Consider the following 17,360-nt stretch of genomic DNA (forward strand, 5'->3'; position numbering starts at 1 on the left):
TTTATGATGCCATTAGCTGTTCCGTGTGTGGAGAAAGACCTGGATATTAAGCTTAAAGTGTGTGTTTTTTTAAAGTATACTCAAGTCGCAATGAAAGTGTCCCCTTTTACTGACCTGGGACTTCTTCCAGCCCTCGATGTCTTGTAGGTCCCTCGCTGTCCTCCATGTTCCCTTAAAGTCTGCAACTTGGCTATGTGCTGACTCAGTGGCACACTTCCTTGTTTGGGCTCCCGTATCTGGAAGCATTTTGTGCATGCGCAGTTCATTAAGACTTATTACCATGTATGTGCAGATTGCTCCCGGCCATGGGAGCAGGGGCGTAGCAGTAGGGGTTGCAGAGGTTGCGACTGCATCAGGGCCCTTGGGCCAAAGGGACCCCGTAGGGCCCTACCTGAACTTCAGTATTAGCTCTCTATTGGTCCTGTGCTCATAATAATCACTTCTATAGATACTTTGAACAGTGGTAATCATTAACAAGCTATTTCCCATCCCCTTCTTGCACCTCTGACACTGTAGTTGCCATTGCCAGGTCTTTGTGCGCCGTATCAATTATTATGTATAGAGTGCTTGGGGGGCCCCATTGTAAAACTTGCATCGGGGCCCACAGCTCCTTAGCTACGTCACTGCATGGGAGTGTGATCAAGGAGGCACACCGCCTGGTCAGGGCTTGTGCAGTAGTATGTGACTTAGTCCCAGATTTATTGGGCCGTACATTGGATCGGTAAATGACCTACACGACTATGAGGGCTGGAAGAAGCTCCAGGTAAGTACAAGGTGACCCTTTCATTACAACTCTGGTTTCCTTTTAGGCACACCTGAGGTTTACAATGTGATGTGGTGTGAGCACCGCATCGCACTGCAGAAATTAGGCTTTATATGACCTTGTGTGGTGACAGGGTCATATGCATAGGCCCGCCCCCAGCTAGTGATGTACTCCCTGCTGGCAGGAAGTACGTCACTGGGATTCCTATCATAAGAGTGGACAGAGGCGCCAGCAGAATAAAAGGTTTTAAAAGGCTTTAAATCCCTCAGGAGGTGGTGGTGGACTCGTTTCCCCGAAGCAGACAAGATACCGTCAGTTTTATGACAACAGGTTTATTAATATACTCCAAAAAAAACAGTGCATCGCGTTTCATGGGTATGTTCCCGCTTCCTCAGGCAATAAACAGATAGGAGTACACAGTATAGTCTCAAGGTCACGAATAGCGCCTCTGTACAGACCTCGAGACTATACTGTGTACTCCTATCTGTTTATTGCCTGAGGAAGCGGGAACATACCCATGAAACGCGATGCACTGTTTTTTTTGGAGTATATTAATAAACCTGTTGTCATAAAACTGACAGTATCTTGTCTGCTTCGGGGAGGCGAGTCCACCACCACCTCCTGAGGGATTTTAAGCCTTTTAGAACCTTTTATCCTGCTGGTGCCTCTGTCCACTCTTATATTACCAATATCCACCCCTGGTGGAGAGGTTGATCCCCATTTTTCCTTATCTGCAGAGAGCGACTTTTAATCCTGAGTGAGGACAGGTCTAATCTCCTCACCTGCCTATACAGTGGTTACCTAGGAGGTAACCCACGTTTGTGAGTATAAACATTATATACTTTTCATTTTCAACCCCTTGTTTTGCATACTACACTATATTGGGCTCTCTGTATTTCTTTTGTCTTTATCGGGATTCCTATCAGTCCATGCATGCACACGGCATTGCACTGCGTTCCTGTCATGTATACTTTCTGTGTCGCCCATTGACTTGCATTGCTGCATAATCTGTGCAGTGGACACGGATCATGCAATAACGCACTGCAGCCTTTGCATCAATATTGCAGCAATTTGGAAACTTCCTGAACGCTGGTTGCATTGCGAGTACTATACAAGTCTCCATAAACCTGCATGGCCCTTGCAGTGGGGAAGCGTACTGCGGAGCGATGCAGCGTGCAAGGGGCCTAAAATAAAGTTTGTTTCCTGAATCTAAGAGAATTCTCTGTACACTGAATTTGCGTATGCAAAAGTGACACTCTCTGCTGGTCAGGCATGTTCATAGGTTACAGCTTTTATTCTGAATCGACTTTTTTCAAAAGGAGCAAAATCAAACATTGCTGTCCAGCAGAAGGAAAGAGGACCCTCTGAGAATCAGAATTACAAGAGGCAATAAAAGCAATGCCCAGTATTAATAGGCTATTGGTTTTCCGCCATGCTGTTCTGTTTCCGTGACCAAAGTATTAACATGTATTCTATCATTGGCAGAGAGAGTCGAAACGCCGGGCGTGTATAAAGGTAAATAGGAATTTCGTCATTATTCTACATACAGTATGTATACAATTAATTACTTTCTATGGACACTTTAGGGACGAGCTACCAAGTTCCACGGAATTTCCGAGTGGAAATCTGTTTTCTGCATCGTAAATTGTTATGCTGACATCGGAATTCTGCAGAAATACCACATTACCAAAACTCCAGAGCACTGGACCAATCAGAGAATCAGTAAAATTGGAAATTGGATTATGGCTTAATTTTTAGGCCAATCAGAAGACTGGGAAGTATTAGGACAATCAGAGAAGGCAAAAGTTTATCATGGTTGCTGATCATAAATGCTTATTCCACATAATAGCCAATGGCGTACCTAGGGAATTTGACACCCGATGCTGGGTATTATAAGGCCCCCCTCCCCCAAAAAAAGGAGCAAGTGCGGCAAACTACGCATGCCACGGCAGGTAATGCCAGGTATAGGTGCCCCCAGTATAGGTATTATAGTTGCCCCAGTATATGTAATAAAGTTGCCCCCAGTATAGACCGCTAGTATAGTTGCCCCCAGTATAGCTGCCCCAGTATAAGTAGCTATTATAGTTGCCCCCACCCCAGTATAGGTAGTATAGTTGTCCGTAGTATAGTTGCCCCAGAATAGGTAGTTATTACAGTCGCCTCCAGTATAGGTAATCTACATTAATACAATAATACAATAACATTTGTAAAGCGCTTTTCTCCCATAGGACTCAAAGCGCAATATAGTTGCCCTAGTATAGTTGCCCCAGTATAGCTAGTGTAGCCTCCCCCAGTGTAGCCAGCATACTTGCCCCCCAGTGTAGCCAGCGTAGTTGCCCCATTAGCATAGTTGCCCCCATTAGCATAGTTGCCCCCAGTGTAGCCAGCATTGTTTTCCCAAGTGTAGCCAGCAAAGTTGCCCCAGTGTAGCCAGCAAAGTTGCCCCATTAGCAAAGATGCCCCCAGTGTAGCCAGCCTAGTTGCCCCATTAGCAAAGTTGCCCCCAGTGTAGCCAGCAAAGTTGCCCCCATTAGCAAAGTTGCCCCCAGTGTAGCCAGCAAAGTTGCCCCCATTAGCAAAGTTGCCCCCAGTGTAGCCAGCAAAGTTGCCCCCATTAGCAGAGTTGGCCCCAGTGTAGCCAGCATAGTTGCTGAAGGAGGGGCTAGAAGGAGGAGCAGTTGGGACAGCCGCAGGGAAGGGGGGGCCAGAACCCCCGCTTTCCTCACCTGGGTCCCCTCCTTCTGCTCTCTCCCCCTCCAGAATAGCGGTGGCGTGGTGGCCGAGTGGACGGAGGATAACTCACCTTCTAGCTTCCGCGTTCCAAGCGCTGGAACGCAGCATCCCCTCATCACAGGTCTCCACCTTCAATGGCGCCCACTGTGCTTCCGCCAATCAGGAAGCACAGTGGGCGGCATTGAAGGCGGAGACCTGTGACAACGGGGACGCTGCGTTCCAGCAGTTGGAACGCGGAAGTTAAAGGTGAGTAATCCTCCGCCCGCCCAGCCACCGCGCTTCCTCGCCGCCGCTCTTCTGGAGGGGGACAGAGCAGAAGGAGGGGACCCAGGTGAGGAAAGCGGGGGTTCTGGCCCCCCTCCCTGCGGCTGTCCCAACTTACCCTCCTTCCTGCCGATGTGGGGACCAGGGGGGCTTGGCGACACCCCCTTGCCTGTCAATCACCCGGTGCGCCACACCCCCCTGCACCCAATGATAGGAACGCCACTGATAATAGCGTACTTCCACCAAAAATATCAGTTTCCACAAAAAAAAACAAAAAAAACTAATTGTTTGACAAAAATAACCAAAAAATAACATTCTGTGGAGATTGGTAATCGGAAATTCCGATTTGTTCAGGAATCAGAAAGACACTTATCTGAAAGCGGTAATCTGTCAACATCGGCATTTCTGACCATCCCTAGTGCACTTCACCATGTCGCATTATGCAACGCTGTAAATGATCATGTGATGCTGAACACTGTGAAATGATCATGCGATGCTGAACACTGTGAAATGATCATGTGATGCTGAACACTGTGAAATGATCATGTGATGCTGAACACTGTGAAATGATCATGTGATGCTGAACACTGTGAAATTATCACGTGATACTGAACACTGTGAAATGATCACGTGATGCTGAACACTGTGAAATGATCACGTGATGCTGAACACTGTGAAATGATCACGTGATGCTGAACACTGTGAAATGATCACGTGATGCTGAACACTGTGAAATGATCACGTGATGCTGAACACTGTGAAATGATCACGTGATGCTGAACACTGTGAAATGATTACGTGATGCTGAACACTGTGAACTGATCACGTGATGCTGAACACTGTGAACTGATCACGTGATGCTGAACACTGTGAACTGATCACGTGATGCTGAACACTGTGAACTGATCACGTGATGCTGAACACTGTGAACTGATCACGTGATGCTGAACACTGTGAAATGATCATGTGATGCTGAACACTGTGAAATGATCATGTGATGCTGAACACTGTGACATGATCATGTGATGCTGAACACTGTGAAATGATCGTGTGATGCTGAACACTGTGAAAGGATCATGTGATGCTGAACACTGTGAAAGGATCATGTGATGCTGAACATTGTGAAAGGATCATGTGATGCTGAACACTGTGCAATGATCATGTGATGCTGAACACTGTGAAATGATCAGGTGATGCTGAACACACTGAAATGATCACGTGATGCTGAACACACTGAAATGATCACGTGATGCTGAACACACTGAAATGATCACGTGATGCTGAACACACTGAAATGATCACGTGATGCTGAACACACTGAAATGATCATGTGATGCTGAACACTGTGAAAGGATCATGTGATGCTGAACACTGTGAAAGGATCATGTGATGCTGAACACTGTGAAAGGATCATGTGATGCTGAACACTGTGAAAGGATCATGTAATGCTGAACACTGAAAGGATCATGTGATGCTGAACACTGTGAAATGATCATGTGATGCTGAACACTGTGAACTGATCATGTGATGTGGGGATGATTAGAGTGGTCCGGAGCAGGGCAGTTTGTAGGGTGAGGGACTATAAACTGCAACCCCATAGATTCGGGCACCAGTGAAGATCGTAATCTGCTAATTGCAATCACACAAAATGTCACATACATTTTTGCAATTGGGGCCATACATAATTATGATTTGGACACTCCATTGATTTTGTGTAATCCATTGGTAATTTTGTGTCATTTTTGTGTAATATCTTGTCAACGTGAAAGGACCACTATCACAAAAATCATAATATTTTAAATACATGTAAACACATTCAAATAAGAAGGACTATATGTTTCTCCCAGAGTTAAATGAATCACAAATGACTTTTCTCCTATGTTGTTGTCACTTGCAGTAGGTAGTAGAGATCTGACATTACTAACAGGTCTTCGGCTAGCCCATCTCCTCATGGGGGATTTTCAGAGTTTTATTTAGTTTCAAAAGCACTTAGTGAATGGCAGTTGGTCTGTCCAACTGCCAAAAAAAAATTAAAAAAAAAAAAAAAAAACATACGTTGAGCAGGCAGTCTGGCCAGCATATTTGTATAAATCCTTTTCTCAGGAAGTGTCTTTATAAAGAATAAAAGCCTTGCTGAGAATCCCCCATGAAGAGATGGACTAGTTCAAAACCTGTCGGTAATGTCAGATTTCTACTACCTACTGGAAGTGAGAGCAACATAGGAGAGAAGTAATTTATGGCTTATTTTACTCTGGAAGAAACATACGTCTTATACAATTCTTTGTTTACCTGTATTTTACCTTTTAACGGTCCTTTCACTGTTAATAGCAAAGCAAAAACATACATACTATTGCCACCACAATAGCTACATATGTTAAGGAGAATGGTGGGAATGAGGAAAACAAAGAATACCTTGCAGTTTTTGAGGGAAATTGATTTTAAAAATGAAAAATAAAAATGTTTTTTAGACTAATTTTTCTGAGTTTGAAAACCATTTTCCTTTTGCAATTTTAAATCTGATTTTCTTAAAACCGACGGGGTTAAAAAAAAAAATCTTTTTTGTATACTTGTTCCCACTCTTCTCTTTGAAGGAATACTGTAGGGGGGTTGGAGGAAAATGAGTTGAACTTACCCGGGGCTTCTAATGGTCCCCTGCAGACGTCCTGTGCCTGTGCAGCCACTCCCCAATGCTCTGGCCCCGCCTCCGGTTCACTTCCGGAATTTTAGATTTTAACCACTTAAAGGGGAACTTCAGCCTAAACAAACATACTGTCATTAAGTTACATTAGTTATGTTAATTAGAATAGATAGGTAATATAATTTTTTACCCACCCCGTTTGTTTGTGGTTCATTGGGGCAGCCATCTTTGTCATGGGGGCAGCCATCTTTTTGGTTGAAAGGAGGTGACAGAGAGCATAAGACACAATTCCAACTGTCCTGTGTCCTGATACCCCCCCCCCCCCTCCCCCAGCTGTGTGCGCTAGGCCTCAAATGTCAAATTCACAATGTAAAAAAAAAAAAAAAAAAAAAAAAATTTCACCAAAACAGCAGAACGAGAACAACATCAGAAATCCCATCATGCTTTGCACAGCATCAGGGGAAAAATGCCCGGGCAGTTTTCTTCTGTGCAGCTAAAAATGAGGCTTGTATAAGAGAAACGAAGTTCTGATGCTGTGAAACTGTTAAAGAAACACCAAGCCTTTTCAGTGCTGCTAAGTAGATTTTTAGTCTAGAGGTTCACTTTAAGTCTATCTGGACGGATATATCCATCCATATAGACTTTGCTGCTCCTGCAGCTTCCGCGCGTTCCTGCTGCCTGCCATTAACCTGCCAATCAATGAATGGGAATATACTTCCCATTCATCGATCTATGTCCCCCCTAGAAAAACAGACGGTCTCTTATCAGAGGCCGCGGTCTTTCTGCAAAAAGAAAAGTTTCCCGTCCTCTTTCTTCTTCCTTCCAGGGCTTTTTTAACTGTGGCCATCTTGTGGCCAAATAGTAAACTACACCCACATACATTTTTTACTAAATAATTACATTATATTACATTTAAAATTAGCTGTTTACCTCCCACACTAAAAATTATCCAAATCCATTTTTTAATTAAAAAAAAAAAATTACAATAAAAAAACAACAACAAATGGTTACCTAAGAGTCTTAACTTTTTAAGTATGAATGTAAAGAGAGTATATTATTATATTTTTTAAAATTATAAGCTTGTAAATAGTGATGGACACAAATTGAAAAAATGCACCTTTATTTCTAAATAAAATATTGGTGCTATACATTGTGATAGGGACATCATTTAACGGTGTAATAATCGGGACAAATGGGCAAATAAAATACATGAGTTTTAATTACAGTAACATGTATTAATTTCAAACTATAATGGCCAAAATCTGAGAAATAATGATTTTTTTTTCCATTTCTTTCTTAAAGGGACTCTGTAACAAAAATGTCATTGTGTTTTCTACCATCCTACAGGTTCCTAAACCTAAAATAATGTGCTCTGGCTTACTGCAGCACTTTCTACCAGAATTATCTCTGTAATAAATCAGCTTATCTTTCCCCTGTCGGACTTGTCGTCCTGTGTCTGGAAGGCTGCCAACTCTTCAGTGTGATCTGCTATGCATGCCCCCTCTATGCACACTCCCCTGTGTGTGTGTGTGTGTGTGTGTTATTTACATTAGCCAGCTTTTCTCTACTCTCTTATCTTTTACAAACTAGATAAATCCTCTGTTCACATACTGATGAGTCACATACTGCAGAATTACAGACAACGGGGCAGAGCTGTCTGCAAGAAGAAAAAACAATCAGCTTGTAACTCTTCAGTGAGGTGCAGGGGAAAAGAAACACACAAATGATCTCTTGAGATTCAAAAGGAAGGCTGTATACAGGCTGCTTGTGTATGGATGTATTTTCTATGTGTGGACATACTGTACATCAATCTACTTCCTGTTTTGGTGGCCATTTTGTTTGTTTATAAACAAAATTTTTAAAACTGTTTTTAACTACTTTTAATGTGGCGGTGAGCAGCGAAATTGTGACAGAGGGGAATAGGAGATGTCCCCTAACGCACTGGTATGTTTACTTTTGTGTGATTTTAACAATACAGATTCTCTTTAATCTTCCTGTTAAAATGGATTAAGAAAAAAATAATTCTTAGCAAAATGTACCACCCAAAGAAAGCTTAATTAGTTGCAGAAAAGAACCAAGATATAGATCAATTCATTGTGATTAGTAGTTATAAAGTTATTGGCGAATGAATGGGAGGTGAAAGTTGCTCGGATGCATAAGGTGAACAACACTGTAGGCTGAAGTGGTTAAAGTCTGAAAACCACTGCGCCTGCGTTACCGTGTCCTTACTCCCGCAGATGTCACCAGGAGCATACTGCGCAGGCCCAGACCATTCTGGGCCTGCAAAATACACTCCTGGTGACATCAGCAGGAGCGAGGACACGGCAACGCAGACGCAGTGGTTTTCAAACTGTCTGAAATTCCAGAAGTGAACCGGAGGCCGGGCCAGAGCATCAGTGAGTGGCTGCGCGGGCACAGGATGTCTGCGGGGGACCAGTCGAAGCCACAGGTAAGTTGAAATCATTTTCTCCCGACCCCTACAGTATCCCTTTAACATACCTAGCAATTGTGGTGACAATAGCATGTATGAGGACCTTTCTAATAACCGCTAAAGTTGGAACAAGATTATGCGAAAATTATGTGAAATTGCAAATTATGGTTCCTGATTACGTTTACAAACTAAATGAATAACATTTTTTTCCTGAAATTTTGCATTGTAATTACAAATTACGATGCAAAATTATGATTATGCAAAATTTCTGTTCATCACTATTGGGCACAGAGGTAGCCAGAAGTGTCCCCCAGTATTAGGTAGTCCCCATTATAGCTAGCCAGAGTTGCCCCCCAGTATTAGGTAGCCCCAAATATAGCTAGCCAGAAGTGCCCCCCAGTATTAGGTAGTCCCCATTATAGCTAGCCAGAGTTGCCCCCCAGTATTAGGTAGCCCCAAATATAGCTAGCCAGAAGTGCCCCCCAGTATTAGGTAGTCCCAATATAGCTAGCTAGAGGTGGCCCCTGGAATTAATTAGCCAGATGCAGCACCACCCCCAGCATAAGTATTCATAGGAGCCCCCAAGAATAGGTAGTCCGATGCAGCAAAAAAGCATTAACATGTATTCTGTCATTGGCAGAGACACAAGCACCACCAGCTCTGCCACCTGGTAAGTAGTCATTTAGTCAGTATTTTACTTATGTATAAAGTTTTGAGTCAGGATGATATTATTTGTTGGCTTTCGGCCATGAAGCCTTCGCCAGACTGATTCCTGTGTATGTATACAATCAATGACTTTCCATTTGCACTTTGCTATATCAAATTATGCAATACTGTGAAGCTGAACAGTGTGAACAGATCATGTGATGATGATTTTAGTGTTCACGGGTTACCTGAAGGGAAAACTGCTTGTATAATTCATCAGTGGTTCCACAGACTGCAATAGATGTACTAAGGGAAAGCAGAAGAGTTTTTTTTTCCTCTGGACTGGTAAGTTCTCTATTGCATGCAAGTAAACCTGAGACAAAAGGGGGAAAAGATACTTAGTTACCTGGGGCTTCCTCCAGGTTCCCTGTAGGCCACTGTTCTTCTAGGCCCCTCCCCGTTTTGCTCCTGTGAAGTCAGTGATCGAGCGGGGTCATGGACTACTGCACAAGCGCAGTTCCGTTCATACGCACCAACCAATTGTGCTCCAGCAGACGGAACCGTACCGTGCAAGGGGAGCAGCCGGGCACAAAGCGGCAGGGAGGGGGGCTCAACTCCCCCTCCCGCACCTGAGCTCCTCCCCCTTCAGCACTTCCCCCTCCAGAAATGAGCGCTGAGGCAGCAGGCATGGAATGACTGACCTCTTCCTGGTTCAAGGCACCAGAGCTCTGTGTGTCACTGGTCTTCTCAGTCTTTAATGCCGCTCACTGTACTTCCGCTAATCAGAAAGTATAGTTGCAGATGTAGAAGACCAGTGACACACAGAGCTCTGTCACTTGGAACCAGGAAGAGGTAAGTAATTCCCTGCCTGCTGCCAATGAGCTCATTTCGGGGGGGGGGGGGGGGGGGGAGGGGGGCGCCACTGAAGGGCGGTTCCAGGTGAGGGAGGGGGGAGCCTGACCCCCCCCTCCCCGCTGCTGTATGCCCACTGCTCCCCTTTCATGCACTACTACCCCCTCCTGCTCACTGCAAGGGGCCCCCTCCAGCGATGGGCCTGGGGCATTTGCCTTGCTTGCACCCCCTCCCCCCCCCCCCAGCCACCACTGCAGTCAAATAGATCAGCAGGGCTGCCAGGCAATTGGCATTGTTTGTAAGGAAATAAATATGGCAACCTCCATATTCTGCTCACTAAAGTAGTCCTTTAAACACAGCTCTTTGTTCTTCAGTGGAAAGCTTCTGGCCACATCTGAAGAGGTGATAACATTATCTTTTGTTTACATTCCTTTGTCTGCTTCAATTAGTATACAGCCAGAATTTTGGTAAAACTGACTGCATACATTGTAGAACCAGAGAGAAACTTGTTATTTGTAAATGGACAATAATACATGTGCACAAAAGCAAATATGTTAATAACCGAATGGGTACTAAAAAGTCAGAAAACACGTGTTTATTAAATGTGAAATTAATTTAAGAGTTTCAAGAGTTTAATTCCTCTTTAGGCCAGTTTCAAACTGCTAACTGATGTTTTCTTTGGGTCGCATCGCACCACAACGCCAAAACCAGCCTTCGGGCATTTCCGCGCTGATGCGTGGTAATCTCCGTCTCCCAACAGGTAAATTGCTTTAGGCAATACTGAAAATAACAGAAGGTCAGCCTGAAAGCAAAGCTAAACCTGATAAAAGTCAAAATAAACATGCACATGTCATACTTACCTCCCACATAGTCCACTCATTACCGTACTTTTCGCCGTATAAGACGCACTTTTTCTCCCCCAAAAAATGGGGAGAAAAAGTCCCTGCGTCTTATACGGCAAAGGCAGGGAATCCCCGACTTACGAACGCCCACCGATACGAACTGCGACCCGCTGTCGGGGATTCCCTGCCTGTGGTGCTGCTGTGACCGTCTCCTTCCTCCCCGCTTGCCTCTACCCGCTCCTCGGGTCCCCCCTGCGTGTCCTCTGGTCCCCCCTGTGTGAGAAGCGGCAGCGCTTACGTCCTCCATCTTGCCCGCGGCGATTGAAGACATCCGGCTTCTGTGGGCGGCTTCCTCTAGTGCCGGCTCGTAATGACGCGTCATCGATGACGCATCATTACAAGCCTGCACTAGAGGAAGCCGCCCACAGAAGCCGGATGTCTTCAATCGCCGCGGGCAAGATGGAGGAGGTAAGTGCTGCCGCTTCTCATGCAGGGGGGACCGAGGACATCAGAACGAGGGGTAGAGGCAACCCGGGGAGGGGGGGGGGGGCAGAGAGCGGACACATGGGGGGCAGAGTGCAGGGCCATGGGGGCAGAGAGCAGGGCCATGGGGGCACACAGGAGGACCATGGGGGCACACAGCAGGGCCATGGGGGCACACAGCAGGACCATGGGGGCACACAGCAGGACCATGGGGGCACACAGAAGGTCACTGGGGGCAGACAGCAGGACCATGGGGGCAGACAGCAGCACACTGGGGGCAGACAGCAGGACACATGAGGACACCATTTGGGGGAGGTCAGGCGATCATGTACAAGGTGCTCCTGAAATATGGATGCACCAGGTTTAGTTTTTTGTTTTTTTTCTGGGTTTTTGGCCTCTAAACCTAGGTGCGTCTTATATTCCGGAGCGTCTTATATGGCGCGAAATACGGTAATCTCTTTCCTCTCCTGTGACCTGTTTATCCACTGTGACCGATGGACTTCTCCGTACTCCATTTTAAAAATGTTGATGACCCCATAACAGCTTCCAGGTCAGCACACCATCAACCAGTAATATTGCTTGAGCCATAGGGAGACATGGGCATTACCTTGCACATCAGTTGTCCTTTCAGTTATAACTGACAGCAACTGATATAGTGGAAAAGGACCCTCAGGACCCATTCTCACTTGGGCAATTAGCGGGTGATTCCCGCTAATTGTCGAAGCACTAGCGCTTTTTGAAGCACTAGTGCAATACAAACCTCAAGGCAGTGAAAGCACTACCGCGATAGCCGGCGATCGCAGGTGATTCGCGATTAGCGGCAATCGCTAAACGCGTTGCTTGCAGCATTTTGTCATGATTCTGGAGCGATTGCGATACAGTGCTTAAAAAAGTGCTGCACAGTGAGTGTACAGTGATTTTACTATGCTAAGCACAGTAAAATCACCCACGCAAAACGCTAGCGCTGACCCCTAGCATTTTGCATTTACGAGTGTGAATGGTTCCTAAGGCTTTCAGCTTCTGGAGAGACAAGTCTGACTAAATCTAGTCAGAACTGGAAGGAATGCTTGTTAGAAGAAAACGGTGAGCTTCTGAGAGCAACTGACAGCGAGCTAAGTATGTAATATTCATTTGCACCTACATCAAGTGTTTGGTTTAAATAAATGTACTTGGTTCAGGTTCCCTTTAAGTCTGGTAGACTTTCAATTATGATTGACTAATCACTGACCAATTTTACCATCTCCATGTCTACTAACATATTTTTTTTTCTTTGCTCTTCACAGGTGAACCTACATCAAAGACAGGTAAATTGATTCAGAGAATAATGAAAACAATTACGTAGACCTCATATAGAAGACAACTTTATAGTAAATTAAAACCCTGAATGCTTCAGATGATAGTAGTGAAACTCAGGACCCACTATGATGAGGGCGGTTGTCTTCAGCCCTGTACACAAGCTAGATAAAAGTCATTATCAGCCGCCTCAGCTGATAATCGGGCAGATGTGTACAGAAGCTCTCAACTGCCACCCAGCCAGCGATCTGGCAGATGGATCAACTTGGTTCGAGCATTGTACTAGTGAAAAATTGTAAACGTTGCAATAACCAATACAAATCGGCAAATAAAATGTGTGGGTTTTAACCACTTTACCACCAGCGGTACGGATTTCTCCGTCCCTTTTTCCACCCTGTTACCACCAAGGAACGGAGAAATCCGTACCTGATGCCGCTCCCGCCGCTTTCCGTGCTCCCGCCGCTCGTGTTTGCTCCTATCGCTCGTGCACGCCGCTGCCCGCTCGCCCGGAGATCAGGGTTGCCAACCTAATTTCTAATTTTTGACGGACAAAAGGCCCAAAAAAACAGGACACCTCAAATTTTGGACGGACAGGGGGTGGAGTTAGGTGCGGAATTAGAAGCACACTTTTAAGTAAAGTTGTTGGTGGGGCTAAGCACTGGGCATTATTTTTTAAGTATTTATATAGCACTGACATCTTCTGCAGAACTTTACAGAGTACATAGTAATGTCACTGACTGTCCTCAGAGGAGCTCACAATCTAATTACCATAGTCATAGTGCAGTTATGACTGCCAGTCAGAAAGGGGAAACCAACCAAGCCGTCTGGATTCTGTATCGCATCAAACAGTGGATCAATGAAGAGGACCAGGAGGACAGCGAGGGACCAACAAACCTATGGGGGCTGGAAGAAGCCCCAGGTAAGTAAAAGAACACTATAATTTCACCTCTGGTATCCTAGAAAAAAAAGTTATATACTCACTTATGTAGAGGGAAGGCTCTGGATCCTATAGAACCTTCCGTCTCCTCTCTCTATGGAACTGTTCCAGCGCTGTACCTAATTCAAATTTGCCACCTCTGGAAGCTCTCCTGTACCCGAGTACTTCTAAAGACGAGCGGCTTTGTACTGCACATGCACAAGTGTGCGATCGCATGGTACGGAACTGCCTGTCTTCTGAAGCACTTGAGGACAGGAGGGCTTCCAGAAGTGGCAAATTTGAATTAAACAACTCCACTGAGAGAGGACAGGGAAAGTTCTATAGGAGAGTATGCTCTCTCTTTGTGAAAGTATATGACTTTTTTCAAGTTGCTACACATTTGGCATTCTTTATACAGACATTAAAAAGCGCTGGAGATTCCCTGTGACATATTCCACTCACTGTCACACAGACTGTGACAGTCTGACTCACTTGCTGGCTTCTGCAGCTGCTGCTGACTGTGGCTTGCTAGTGAGTACAACAAGTCTGCGTGTCTCCCCTCCTGCAGAGCAGTCTTTTCACAGCGTTATGAGGGAGAGCCAGGTCACCCTTCTGCTGCTGCCCAGAGCACTTAATTACTCATTCCTGTCTGGCTTTGATGTGGAGGGAGCTGCCAGTGACAGTGCTAGGGATGCCTCTCTCTCTCTCTCTCTCTCTGAGTGACTGGAGAGAGGCGCCAAGAAGATAAACAAAGGAGAGGCTCACTTATTAGATGCATGATCGGAGGGAAGAGAACGATAGACTGACTGCAGTCACTGCCTCCTCTCCGTGACGTGTGACTGGCTGGGCCGGGCTGGGCTGCCTGCATCACTTCAAGCTGCCTCTCTCTTATTGGGCAGCAGAGGAGCCCTCACCAAAAAGCCGATCTGTCATTGGACAGGACTCTGAGGAGGAGGAGGAGGCAGGCTGAAAGAGGGGGGAATAGATCAAAGGAATTTATGTGTATTTAGACGGACGAGTGCCCAGGAAATACGGGCACTACGGACAGCAGTTTTTTAAGAGCATTTTTACTGACAGTCCGTCTTTTTACGGACGCTTGGAAACCCTGCCGGAGATCAATGAATGGGAAAAACCTTTCCCGTTCGTTGATCTCTGCCCCCCGCAATGATCTGCTGCTTCTACGAGAAGCAGCGCGATCATTGTAAAAAAAAAAGTTGCCCAGCCTCCCTGAACTTCCTGCAAGCGTACTTCCTGTACGCTTGCAGGTCGCATAAACAAAAACTTACTGTCGCCATCTTGTGGCCAAATAGTAAAACTACACCCTAAAGCATTTTTCATATACAAATACATTAGTTATACATTAAAAATTAACTCATTACCTCCCACACTCCCCAATTATTATTTTTTTGCATTATTTAAAAACTATAAGGGCCGAAAACTGAAAAATAATTTTTTCCCACATTTTTTCCTATTTTTCCATTAAAACACATTTAGAATAAAATAATTCTTGGCATAATGTCCCACCTAAAGAAAGCCTAATTGGTGGCAAAAAAACAAGATATACAGTGGTGTGAAAATCTATTTGCCCCCTTCCTGATTTCTTATTCTTTTGCATGTTTGTCACACTTAAATGTTTCTACTCATCAAAAACCGTTAACTATTAGTCAAAGATAACATAATTGAACACAAAATGCAGTTTTAAATGATGGTTTTTATTATTTAGTGAGAAAAAAAACTCCAAATCTACATGGCCCTGTGTGAAAAAGTGATTGCCCCCCCTTGTTAAAAAATAACTTAACTGTGGTTTATCACACCTGAGTTCAATTTCTGTAGTCACCCCCAGGCCTGATTACTGCCACACCTGTTTCAATCAAGAAATCACTTAAATAGGAGCTATCTGACACAGAGAAGTAGACCAAAAGCACCTCAAAAGCTAGACATCCTGCCAAGATCCAAAGAAATTCAGGAACAAATGAGAACAAAAGTAATTGAGATCTATCAGTCTGGTAAAGGTTATAAAGCCATTTTTAAACCTTTGGGACTCCAGCGAACCACAGTGAGAGCCATTATCCACAAATGGCAAAAACATGGAACAGTGATGAACCTTCCCAGGAGTGGCCAGCCGACCAAAATTACCCCAAGAGCGCAGAGAAAACTCATCCGAGAGGCCACAAAAGACCCCAGGACAACATCTAAAGAACTGCAGGCCTCACTTGCCTCAATTAAGGTCAGTGTTCACGACTCCACCATAAGAAAGAGTCTGGGCAAAAACGGCCTGCATGGCAGATATCCAAGGCGCAAACCACTTTAAAGCAAAAAAAACATTAAGGCTCGTCTCAAGTTTGCTAAAAAAACATCTCAATGATTGCCAAGACTTTGGGGAAAATACCTTGTGGACCGACGAGACAAAAGTTGAACTTTTTAAAAGGTGCGTGTCCCGTTACATCTGGCGTAGAAGTAACACAGCATTTCAGCAGAATAACATCATACCAACAGTAAAATATGGTGGTGGTAGTGTGATGGTCTGGGGTTGTTTTGCTGCTTCAGGACCTGGAAGGCTTGCTGTGATAGATGGAACCATGAATTCTACTGTCTACCAAAAAATCCTGAAGGAGAATGTCTGGCCATCTGTTCGTCAACTCAAGCTGAAGCGATCTTGGGTGCTGCAGCAGGACAATGACCCAAAACACATCAGCAAATCCACCTCTGAATGGCTGAAGAAAAACAAAATGAAGACTTTGGAGTGGCCTAGTCAAAGTCCTGACCTGAATCCTATTGAGATGTTGTGGCATGACCTTAAAAAGGCGGTTCATGCTAGAAAACCCTCAAATAAAGCTGAATTACAACAATTCTGCAAAGATGAGTGGGCCAAAATTTCTCCAGAGCGCTGTAAAAGACTTGGTGCAAGTTATCGCAAACGCTTGATTGCAGTTATTGCTGCTAAGGGTGGCCCAACCAGTTATTAGGTTCAGGGGGCAATTTCTTTTTCACACAGGGCCATGTAGGTTTGGAGTTTTTTTTCTCACTAAATAATAAAAACCATCATTTAAAACTGCATTTTGTGTTCAATTATGTTATCGTTGACTAATAGTTAACGGTTTTTGATGAGCAGAAACATTTAAGTGTGACAAACATGCAAAAGAATAAGAAATCAGGAAGGGGGCAAATAGTTTTTCACAGCACTGTAGTTCATTTCATTGTGATAAGTAATGATAAAGTTTTAGACGAATGAATGGAAGGAGCGCTGAAAGGTGAAAATTGCTCTGGTGCTCAAGGGGTAAAACCCGTCAGTGGTGAAGTGGTTAATTACGGTAGCATGTTTTATTTTGAAACTAGAATGGCCGAAAACTGAGAAATAATGAATTTTTTAAAAAACAATTCTTATTATTCCCATTAAAACTGAGTTAGAATAAAAATATATAGATTGTTTTGTTGTGATAAGTAGTAATAACGTCATAGGTGAATGAATAGAAGGAGTGCTGACGGGTGAAAATTGATCT

The 17,360-nt window shown here is 44.5% G+C and overlaps 1 protein-coding gene across 3 annotated transcripts in view; it reads left to right on the forward strand.

Moving 5' to 3' along the window:
* Positions 1–17,360, forward strand: part of LOC137541325 (uncharacterized) — a 107,400-nt gene that overhangs the window by 82,477 nt on the left and 7,563 nt on the right. For all 3 annotated transcript variants that reach the window (XM_068262573.1, XM_068262575.1, XM_068262574.1), the window contains 3 exons: positions 2,249–2,278; positions 9,470–9,499; positions 12,935–12,955. In XM_068262573.1, coding sequence (XP_068118674.1) covers positions 2,249–2,278; positions 9,470–9,499; positions 12,935–12,955 — 81 coding nt within the window. The remainder of the gene's footprint in view (positions 1–2,248; positions 2,279–9,469; positions 9,500–12,934; positions 12,956–17,360) is intronic.

Source organism: Hyperolius riggenbachi, chromosome 12 (assembly GCF_040937935.1).
Source record: "Hyperolius riggenbachi isolate aHypRig1 chromosome 12, aHypRig1.pri, whole genome shotgun sequence".
NCBI lineage: Eukaryota > Metazoa > Chordata > Amphibia > Anura > Hyperoliidae > Hyperolius > Hyperolius riggenbachi.